Source organism: Cetorhinus maximus, chromosome 3, assembly GCF_964194155.1.
Source record: "Cetorhinus maximus chromosome 3, sCetMax3.hap1.1, whole genome shotgun sequence".
Taxonomy (NCBI): Eukaryota; Metazoa; Chordata; class Chondrichthyes; order Lamniformes; family Cetorhinidae; genus Cetorhinus; species Cetorhinus maximus.
Window position 1 is genome coordinate 91,957,790 of NC_135881.1, and position 12,016 is coordinate 91,969,805.

At 40.6% G+C, this 12,016-nt stretch overlaps 1 protein-coding gene across 3 annotated transcripts in view; it reads left to right on the top strand.

Moving 5' to 3' along the window:
* Positions 1–11,526, top strand: part of nr4a3 (nuclear receptor subfamily 4, group A, member 3) — a 32,331-nt gene extending 20,805 nt beyond the window's left edge. For all 3 annotated transcript variants that reach the window (XM_078538712.1, XM_078538715.1, XM_078538714.1), the window contains exon 8: positions 9,947–11,526. In XM_078538712.1, the coding sequence (XP_078394838.1) occupies positions 9,947–10,203 (257 nt within the window). In that variant the 3' untranslated portion in view covers positions 10,204–11,526. The remainder of the gene's footprint in view (positions 1–9,946) is intronic.
* Positions 11,527–12,016: the final 490 nt, after the last annotated feature.

The following is a 12,016-nucleotide window of genomic DNA, read 5'->3' on the forward strand; positions in this document are numbered from 1 at the left end:
ATTGGCTTTTCGACAATTGGGAATTTTTACCCCTAGTCTATCTTTGTCCTTTTCCCTAGTTATGCTAAATCTAACTGAATTGATCACTATCACTCAAACACTCTCCCATTGATACCTCTTCCACTGCTCCAGCTTCATTCCTTAAAAGTAAGTCCAGAACCGTACCTTCTCTTGTTGGGTTTGCTATGTATTGGCTAAGAAAGTTCTACTGAATGCATTAAAGAATTTTACACAATATATATGTCTTACTTTGATTCTATCCCAGTTAATATTAAGCTAGTTGAAATTGCCTAAACTATTACTGCCTTAATGTTTTTGCACATCTCCGAAATTTGTCTACATAATTACTTTTCTAACACCCTCTGATTGTTTGGGGATATATAGTACTCTCTCATCGGTATGATTTCTCCCTTTTCGTTCCTAAGTTGAACACACATGACCTCATTTGATGATCCTTCTAGTATATCATCACTCGTTAGAGCTGTAATTGTTTCTTTAACTGATATTGCGACACTGCCCAACAACCCCCTCCCTTTATTATCCCCCTATCCAATTTGAAAACCCTGTAACTAGAATGTTGTGCTGCCATTCCTGCCTTTCTTTAAGCAGTCTGTGACATCAGTCCCACTCCCAGTTCCACATGCAAGTGAGTATAGAAATAGAAGAATAGAGCGATTGAATACGTGCCTGGAAAGTTGGTGTAGGAGGGAGGGCATCAGGTTTTTGAGGCATTGGGACTGGTTCTGGGGAAGGTGGGACTTGCACAAGCTAGACGGTTTACACCTGAACAGGACCAGGAAGAATATCCTTGGAGGGAGATTTGCTAGTGCTGTTGGGGGCAGTTTAAACTAGATTGGCAGAGGGCTGGGAACCTGAGGGCAAATTCAGGCCAGGGAATGGAGATAGAGAAATCATGAGTGACTCTGAATGACAGAAAAAGTACAGGTTAAAAAGTGTACAACACAGGAATTTGGCAGTTTCAAAAGTTGTATAAGTTGTAAAAGTTGTACATAAATTCAAGGAGTATAGCAAATAAAGCCGATGAGCTGAGGGCACAGATAGATACATGGCAGCATGATATCATTGCTATAATGGAAACTTGGCTTAAAGAGGGGCAAAAATGGTAGCTTAACATCCCTGGATATAGAGTTTTCAGGCAGGATAGAGAGGTGGTTTAAAAGGTGGGGATGTAGCATTATTGGTTATAGAATCAATTACAGCTATGAGAAGAGATGGTATACTAAATGAAGCACCAAATGAGGCCATATGGGTTGAGCTCAGAAATAAAAAAGGGCAGCCACACTGCTAGGAGTGTACTATAGACCCCCAAATAGTGGAAGGGAATTAGAAGAGCGAATATGTAGACAGATTTCTGAGTGCAAAAACTAAGGGCAGTAATAATTGGGGACTTCAACTGCCCTAATATCAATTGGGATACAAACAGTGTGAAGGGCACTGAGAGCACAAAATTCTTGAACTGCATTCAAGAGAACTTTTTTAGTCAGCATGTAACAAGCCCAACGAGAGTGGGGGCTATGGGGGGGGCACAATTCTAGATTTAGTCTTGGGAAATGAAGAGGGCAAGTGGATAAAGTAACAGTGGGGGGACCATTTTGGAGATAGTGACCATAGTACAGTTAGATTTAGCATCGTTTTGGAAAAAGACAAAGATAGAACAGGAGTGAAAGTTCTAAATTGGGGGAAGACAAACTTTACAAAGCTGAGAGGTGAACTGGCGAAATGAACAGGATACAGCAACTAGAAGGGAAAACAATGTCAATCAGTGGGAGGTATTCAAAAGCAAGGTTCTACGGGCACAGTGTAGACATGGCCCAACAAGAAAAAGGGTGGTACTGCCAAACCTAGACCCCCCTGGTTATCCAGAAGCATAAAGAGTAAGATAAAGCAGAAAAAGAAAGCTTATGACAGTCACAAAAAGCTTAATATTGTAGAAAGCCTAAAGGAGTATAAAAGGGGGAGTGAAGTAAAAAAAGAAATTAGGAAAGCAAAGAAAGGATACGAAAAAGTATTGGGAGGTAAAATCAAAGAAAACCCAAAGATGTTTTACCAGTACATTAAGAGCGAGAGGGTAACTAAGGAAAATGTAAGGCCTATCAGTGTTGAAGCTGAAGATGTGGGCTGGGTTCTCAATGAGTACTTTGTCTCTGTCTTCACTAGGAGAGGGATGATGCAGACATTCCAGTTAAAGAGGAAGAATGCGAAATATTAGATACAATAAGCATATTGAGAGAGTAAGTACTGGAGGGACTGGCATCCTTGAAGGTGGATAATATACCAGGGCTTGATGGATTGTATCCCGGGCTGTTAAAGAAAGCCAGGGAGGAAATAGTGGATACTCCTGAGGATCAATTTCCAATCCTCACTAGACACAGGCAAGGTACCAGAGGATTGGAGGTCTGCAAATGCTGTACCAATATTTAAAAAGGGTGTGAGGGATAGGCCAGAAAATTATAGGCTAGTCAGGCTGACTTTAGTAGTGGGCAAGTTATTGGAATCAGTTCAGAGAGACAGGATAAACTGCCACTTAGAAAGGCACGGGTTGATCAGGGATAGTCAGCATGGTTTTATTAGGGGAAGATCGTGTCTTACTAACTTCATAGAGTTTGTTGAGGAATTTACAAGGAGGATTGATGGGGGTAGTGTAGTGGATGTTGTCCACATGGATTATAGTAAGGCATTTCAAAAGGTCCCACATGGCAACCCATGGGATACAGAGGAAGGTAATGAGTTAGATCCAAAATTGGCTCAGTGACAGGAAACAAGGGGTAATGGCCAATGGATGTTTTTGGGAGTGAAAAGCGGTTTCCAGTGGCATTCCACAAAGCTCAGTGTCGGACCCCTTGCTGTTTATCATATATATTAATGATTTGGGCTTAAGTGTGGGAGGCATGATTGGGAAATTTGCAAATGACATGGTTGATAGTGAAGAGGATAGCAGTTGTCTCCAGAATTACATCAATGGTTTGGTCGAGTGGGTGGAAAAGTGGAAAATGTAATTCAATCCAGAGAAGTGCGAGGTAATACATTTGGAGTGGGCAAACAAAGTAAGGGAACACTCAATAAATGGGAGGATATTGAGAGGGGCTGAGGAAGTGAGAGACCTTGGAGTGCATGTTCACAGGTCCCTGACAATGACAGGACAGGTGGATAAGGTGGTAAAGAAATCATATGGAATGCTTTCCTTTGTTGGATGAGGTATTGAATAAAAGCAGGGATGTAATGCTGGAACTGCATAAAACGCTGGTTAGGCCAAAGCTGGAGTTTTGTGTACAGTTCTGGTCCTGACATTACAGGAAGGACGTAATTGCTCTGGTGAGAGCACTGAGGAGATTTACAAGAATGTTGCCAGGGCTTGAAATTGCAGCTATGAAGAAAGATTGGATAGGCTGGGGTTGTTTTCCTTAGAACAGAGGAGGCTGAAGGGTGACCTAATTGAGGTGTACAAAATTAAGAGGGACCTAGATGGGGTAGACAAGAAAGGCTTTTATTTTCTCTTTCATGGCTGGTGCAGACACGATAGGCTGAATGGCCTCTTTCTGCACCGTAGCCTTTCTATGGTTCTATAAACTCCCTCTGTACCCTCGGCTCATTTGCCTTCTTCACTAAACTCCCTGCATATACTTTTTCTGTACATACTCCATTTTTTCCAAGCTCTCAGATTCTCTTTATGTTAGAAGTAAGATAAATTAAACTTTTATCTTTATACTTACCCTCCCGTCTCCTCCTCCATTACTATAATGTCACTTTCTCCAATTCTCTTGATGTTTGTTTCTCGCACTCTCATGTGCTCTGGTGAATCATCATTGTGCTCCATTCTTCCTTGGGTAAGGAGACCTTCATGTGTGGTTTCACCAAGGTCATATGTAATTACAGTAAGACTTCTTTACTCCTTTTTCATTTGTTCATGGGATGTGAACATCACTGACAAGGCCAGCATTTATTGCTCATCCCTAACTGGTAGCGAGCCACCTTCTTGAACCACTGCAATCCTTAAGGTGCAAGTACACCCACAGTGCTGTTTGGGTGGGAGTGCCAGGTTTTTGACCCAGTGACAGTGAATGAACAGCGATATATTTCCAAGTCAGGATGATATGGCTTGTAGGAGAACTTGCAAGATAGTGATGTTCCCGTGCCCCAATCCTTTTGTTTAAAAAAAAGGCTAACATTTGCTTTCCAAGTGCTTGCTGTACCTGCATGTTAACTTCCTGTGATTCGTGTACAAAGACATCCAGGTCCCTCTGAATAACATTTCCCAGTCTCTCACCAATTAAAAAATATTCTGCTTATCCATTTTGATATAAAAAATAGAAAACTTCAACTTTTACACATTATATTCTACCTGTCACATTCTTGTCCACTCACTTAACCTCTCTATATCCTTTTGCAACCTCCTTGATTTCTCCTGACAACTTACTTTCCTACCTAATTTTATACTGTCAGCAAACCTGGACACATTACATTTAGTCCCTTTATCAAGTCATTAATCTCAGTTTCAAATACGTGAGACTCTCCTTGTGGTACCCCACAAGTTACAGCCTGCCAAACTGAAAATGAACCTTCAATTCCTACTCAAAAACAGAATTACTTGGAGAAACTCAGCAGGTCTGGCAGCATCGGCGGAGAAGAAATCAGTCAACGTTTCGAGCCTTCATGGCCCTTCGGCAGAACTGAAGCATAGTTAGAAGAAGGGAGAAATATAAATTGGTTTAAGGTGGGTGGGGGGGTGGGGGTGGGGGGGGGGGGATGTGGGGAGAGACACATTGAGGGTGTGGTGATTGTGGAGATGAGCAGATAATCAAAAGATGTCACAGACAAAAGGGTCAAAGAGGTGTCGAAGGTGGTGACATTTGTCTGAGAAAAGTGCTAATTAAGAATGGAAGACAGGATATTCAAAGTACAGCTCTAGTGGGGGTGGGGTGGAAAGACTAACAAGGTTTTAGTTCAATTCCTACTTCCTGTTTCTGTCCGTTAACCCATTCTCAATCCATACTAAAACATTACTCCCAATCCCATGAGTCCTAATTTTGTGTAATAACCTATTGTATGGCACCTTACCAAATATTGTTTGAAAATTAAGATACACTACATCTACTGGTTCCCCTTTATCTACCCTGCCTGTTACAATCTCAAAAAGCTCTATCAGATTTGTCAAATATGATTTCCCTTTCATAAATCCATACTCACTCTGTTCATTCAAATTCTGATTTTCTAAGTGCCCTGTTAGATCACGTTCCTAAGAATAGATTCTAGAGTTTTCCCTGCTGATGTCAGGCAAACTGGCCTATGGTTCCTTGTTTTCCCCCCCTCCTTTCTGGAATGGCAGGATTATGTTTGCCACCTCCCAATCCCCATGGACGTTTAGAGAATCTAGGGAATTCTAGAAGATCAAAAGCCATACATCCACCATCTCTGTAGCTGCCTCTTTTAAAACTCTAGGATGTAGGCCATCAAATCCAGGGGATTTGTCATTGATTTGTCCAATACTGTTTTTCACTCATTCTCGTGCGATCCTTAGCTCCCCATTATTCCCAGAATGTTTTCTGTGCCTTCTACCATGAAAACAAATACAGAATATTTGTTTAATGCCTCTGTTATTTCCTTATTTCACCGTTATAATTTCTCATTTCTCCGCCTCTAAAGGATGGGAGTTTACTTTCACTGAATCTGTTCTTATAGAAGCTTTTGCAACCTGTTTTTATGGGCAAAATTTTTAGCTCGGCGGATGGGTGTGCGCCCGACCCAACCAAACGTAAAATGACGCGCAATGAAGTCAGGCAAGCGTCCTGACGTAATCGCGCACTCACGTAATATTTCGGACAGCGGACGTTCGCTGGAGTCGGCAGCACGCTCATCGACAATTAAAAGGCCTATTCAGGTCATTAAATTATCAATTAACTTGAATTTTTTGCTGCCCGTCCAACCTTATGGTTGGCAGGCAGGCGAAAAGGCCAAGCGGCCATTGCACTTTTTAGGAAACCTCGCCCATGGGCAGAATGAAGTTTCCTAAAGCAATTAAAAATTTAAAACTTAATTAATAACATATCCCTGCTCATGTGACAGAGTCACATGAGGGGACATGTTTCATTACATTTTTATTTTCTTTATTTTTTTATATACCTCTTCATCTCCCTGAGGCAGCTCTTTGCCTCAGGGAAATTATGAAGCATGCATTTGCACGCATACGCGAAGTTCGTACTCGCCCCACTCACACTCCCCTCCCCCCCCCCCCCACCTGCACAGGCAGCGCTGAGCACTGCTGCTCGCATTTCACACTGGACGGGCCTTAATTGGCCCATCAGCGTAAAATTGCCTTCCAGCCCCGATTGCGGGAAATGGTCGGCTTCCTGATCGCTGCCGCCCGCCCAACATGGGTGAAATTCTGCCCTATGCCTTTTGATCATTTACTCTCATTCTGCTTTCTCTCTCTTAATCAACTCCTCGGTCATCCTTTGCTGGATTCTAAAATGTTCCCAATCCTTAGGCTTTCTACCCTTTTTGGCAACATTACATGCCTCTCCTTTCGTTGAATACTTGTTAGCCACAGTTGGATACCCTCATATCTATTTAGTTTGATTTGTTCAGAGTTAAGACCCTAGATTCAACTTAACTAAATCACTCTCAAATTCAACATAAAATTCACTGTATTATGATCACTCCTCCCGGGAGCCGCCTTTACTACAAGGTTATTAATTAATCCTGTCCCATGCACAATATTAGATTGAAAATAGCCTGTTTCCTAGTTGGAACCTTGACATATACTGAACTAGAAAACTATCTTGAATACATTCCATGATTTCGACCCCACACTATTATTGAAACTTTTGTTTTCCCACTCTATATGAAGATTAAAGTCCCCATAATGACTACCTTGTTAAATATACCTCTAATTTCCTGATTTATTCTTTGGCCAACACTACAAGTACTGTTTGTGGATCTATTAACTAGTCCCACCAGTGTTTTCTGCCCCTTTTAGTTTCTTAGCTCAACCCAAAGTGATTATACATCTTGATTTTCTGAGCTAAAATCATTTCTCTCTTTATCTTTATCCCATCCTTTATTATCAAAGCAACCCCCCACATTGCTCCTTTTTCATTTTGTCAATCTCTTCTACAGGTCAAGTGTCCTGGAATATTTAGTTCCCAACCTTGATCATCCTGCATTGCGTGTCTGTAATATCTATTAGATCAAACATAATTTATTTCTATCTGTGGTATTAATTCATCTATTTTGTTGCAATGTTCTGCACAATCAGAGATAATGCCTTTCGTTTTAACTTTTTTCAATTTTTCCCTGATATCACCTTAGTCGTGAATTTTCTTATTGTCTTTAAGATTCCTGTCTCTCTTCCTGATTCGCTTTACTTATTTTTACCCAAATAGTTAGTCTCCTCTATGCCCTTGATATTTCCCTTACTGCTTTTGAATTTACCCTTTCCTAAATCTTCCTGAATTTTCTCAACAAAAAAAATTCTATAGAACTCAGCAGGAAGGGAAAGAAAACTTGATTGTTCTGCTTTGATAAAGGGTTGCTTGTTTTCAATTGCAAACCCCAAGTTACCATCATAAAGCTCAGTCCTAAATTTTCTTTTAATAAAATTTTGGATTTAAAAAATTTCTAAAGATGGACTTTTATTCTTTTAATTCCATCCAACACTAAAATTTTAGTCCAAGATTTTGTAATTTAGTGCTTTTTAAGTTGTTACTAATGGATTTCCTGTGGCAATGCTTATAGGAAATTGCACCCTCATTTAATATCTTCTCACGCTTCTTCTTGTGTCTCAGTCTTGCCCTCTGGCTCTTTGTGACTTTCAGTTCAGCTTTCTCTCTGTCTCCTCTTCTCAGTGTTTTCTGTTGTCTGTGTTACCTTCTGCCAATTTTTCTCTTTCCTTTTGTGTGCAGTGTTGGATGGTGTGATGAGGCGGGGGTGGAATTACTGAAGGAAACAGGCTGTATTTTCCAGTGGTACTGGGGAGCAGTGTGAAGATGGTGGAATTCTGACTAACTTGGCCCATTCCTGCTTCCCATGCTGCAACCCTTGTTGTTACCCTGAGATGTTCTAACCTCCACTCTCCTTCCATCCTCCATTCCCTATTGTTTCTGCATTGCATTTCTACCCCCCCACCCCGCATTGCCTCCCTCCCTACCATTGCTTCTGCCTCATACCATCCCTGTCAGCATTGCCACCACACCACTAGCCCCACCCCCATTTCCTAAGCTGCCAGAAGCTTTAAAGCAAGAACTAATTTTTAGGTTTATAACTCTAATCAACTAGGGCAGCAAAAACATAATTATCTATATGACCCCACTTTGCATAAAAGAAAAACAAGATGGTGAAGAGTGGATGCCGAATTCAGAAGTACAGTGGCACCCAGTGACCAGAACCTGCAATTACACAGAGTTGAAATGGGGGAAAAAATCTGAATGAGAAATGTTGACATATTTTACCACAAGAAAAGTGAAGGCTAAAGTGGGACCAAAAAGGATGATAACAGATGTAAAGTTGTTGGCATGAAGTACTCACCCTATGTGGGATTTTTAATGTTTATGTGGTGAACCTTTGTGCTCATGTAGATTAGGAAGTGAACAACTTTGCACCCTGGACACCCAGCATTGGTATCAAATGTTCCTAGATAAGGTATCATCAGAGGCCCATTCAGAATAAAGTCCCTTTACTCTGCTCCAATGTGTGCATTAGTCTCCAGAATAGCACCAGCTATCCCAGACTAATCATTTTTTATGAGTTCTTTGAGTGAGACTGAAGATAAGAACATAAGAAATAGGAGCAAGAGTAGACCATATATCCCATTGTGCCTGCTCCGTCATTCAATACGATCATAGCTGATCTTGTGCTTCAACTCCATTTTCCCACCCACTCCCCATATCCCTTAATTCTTTGAGAGACCAAAAAGCTGTCTATCCAGCCCTAAAGGTATTCAACAATGGAACATCCAGAACCCTCTAGGGTAGAGAATTCCAAAGATTCACAAATGTGTGAATGAAGAAATTTCTCCTCATCTCAGTCCTAAATGATTGGCTCTTTATCCTGAGACTGTGCCCCTGTGTTTTAGCCCAACCAGCAAAAACAATCTCTCAGCGTCTACCCTATCAAACCCCCTCAGAGTTTTGTACATTTCAATGAGATCACCTCACATTCTTCTAAACTCCAGAGAATATAAGCCCAATTTACTTAGCCTCTCATCATAGGACAACCCCCTCATCCCAGGGACCAATTTAGTGAACCTTTGTGTACCACCTCAATGCAAGTATATCCTTTCTTAAATGTGGAGACCAAGACTGTACACAATATTCCAGATGCAGTCTCACCAAAACTCTGTACAACTGTAGCAAGGCTTCTTTATTCTTGCACTCCAATCCCCTTGCAATAAAGGCCAACTTGCCATTTGCCTTCCTAATCGCTTGCTGCACCTGCATACTAATGCATTCCTTGTACAAGCACACACAAGTCTCTTTGAACATCAACTCTTACAAGTTTCACCTTTTAAATAATGATCTGCTTTTCTATTCTTATGGCCAAAATGAATAACTTCACACTTCCCTACATTATACTCCATCTGCCATCTTGTTGCTCACTCACTTAACCTGTCTATATTGCTTTTCAGCCTCACTGTGTCCTCCCCACAGCTTACCTTCCCACCTAGCTTGGTGTCAACTACTAGCCAAATACAGCTTCACAGCTGCCTATGAGGGGAAACTTTCATCCCATGAGCTTGAACTGGAATGTAAATCAAGATTCCAAAGATAAAATGACAATGAGCTAACCCATTGCATCAGTAAAATTTTATAATTAGGCTGGCCATGTTTGAAAAGTGCATTGATGGGTCAGTAAAAAGCAAAGAAATGTATTGTTTTTTTTATGTATCCAATATTAGAGTAGATTGTTAATATTGCTTATCATGTCTTTGCAGATCGCCATGGGTTAAAAGAACCAAAGAGAGTGGAAGAGTTGCAATCACGAATCGTCAGCTGCCTGAAGGAACACATGTCATTCAGCAGTACTGGGGAAAACAAAGGGCAGCCATTGTCCAAGGTGCTGGGCGTCATACCTCAGTTGCGTGCTCTCTGTACACAGGGGCTCCAGCGCATCTTCTACCTAAAACTAGAGGACCTGGTGCCGCCCCCAGCCATTATCGACAAGCTATTTCTGGACACACTGCCTTTCTGAGACGTCTTACCTCTTTCTTCTTGGCTAGTGCACACTTCAGTAGCCAAGTGGATTGTGACAAAAACAACAGCTGGTGCTGTGGCTTCTCTCCCCTAGAAAGCAGCCCGAACTGCCCACGTCCAAGGACTTTTCCTGGCGCTTCACTCTGCAGGATCCTATACTTAAAAAAAAACTATCTGCTTGCTGCTTTTGGGAATGCTAACGTGGCACCTTGGGAACGAAACCTGTCATGGTAGAAATGATTATCTGACTATTTTCAGTCTGTAACATGTCGTCCCGACGTTCTTGGGTGATAGGAAACTTTTTAAAAATGTCAACAACAAAGTTGTTACAAAGGTAGTACGCTTTTTGTTGTGATTGATGCCTTTAGTATAGCTCCTGATGTGTCATATGTACAGCAAGTGGTGGTGCAAGAAGGCATCTTTGATGAAAAATTCTGATTTTAGAATGCAACGATAAAAGGCTGTTGGCTCAAACGTTCAAGTGCAATTTTTTGAAAGTGCTACAATTTCAAGATTTTTTTGTTGGTTTTGTTTTTTCAAACTCTAATTTATTGTAATACTAAAAGAATTTGATGAAATACAGGAATTGTTGGCACTAACTTTACTGACAAAGTTACCTGAACTTGAATTATAGTGATATTTGTACTGATAAATATACATATGACGCGGGGACACTTTGTGAACCAGAAGAGCACTTACACGTTGCTTAGAAAGAGAAAAATATATAGAAAAAAAACACATTTTAATTTTTAAAAAAACTTTATGCAGTGTTTTAAGGATGATCACAGAGCTTGGACGTAAAGATATTGAAGTACAGCAAAGGCAAGATCTTCTGAGTCAGAATTGGTTAATCCACCAGACTGTTTTACAAACCCAGCAGGTCTTACTGAATACTGTAGTTGTAAGAATGTAGGTGCTAGAAGGGATGCAGTCAGCTGCATTAAACATTCCGTGTTCGTAAAAGTTTTTGTATGATGTTTATACTGTTGATGCCATATTCTAATACAGAAATACTTTTGTTGCATAATGTCTTTATTTGTATAAAGATTATATGCATGTTATTGTAATGGCTTTGCCTGTATTTATTGCGACAATTGCCAGTTGCTCAGAGTAACTCTGCAGGCTGAATTCAGGAACCCTAGCTGTTAAAGGGGCAGTGCCTTGCTTTTGACAACAGAGTGTATTCACAAACCATCTCTGTGCTCCTTTAGCATTCAACAGTGTTTTATTGTGTTAACTTGTGTGTTTTCAAATGTTCAGTACATTGTACATAGACAGAAATGTAAATTAAAATATTAAATTGAATAACATTTTATCAGAACACACTTGGTTTTGGAAGATTCTCTTTGAAATTCTTCTTGTGCACATAATTCATATTATATCCAATTCTAACCATGGTACGTTGTATCTTTTTCAAATGTTGATTTAATTTATATTTTAGTTTTTATTCTAAGTCAACGAACATAATGGGGAATTTCTTATTTTACCCTCTTTTTATCAATTATTTCCCCTTCTTGTGTCTGACCACAGTGTGCCCTTTCTCCTGGTTGAGACAATGGGTTCGATTCATGGCACTGGGCCTTCACCAAGACTGCTCAATGATCAGCTGCAAAAAGTTATATGAAAGTGATCCAAGGTGACAGCTAGGATTTATGACAGTAGCCAGCTTTCTTTCCCTGATGACCCAATGGATAGTGAAAATGTGCCTTTTAGGTCGTCACAGGTGTAAGCCTGTGTTCCCAGTGTCTTAACATAAAAACAAACAGCCAGCAAATGATGGCACAGCCACAAATTCTAATGTAGTATTGTTA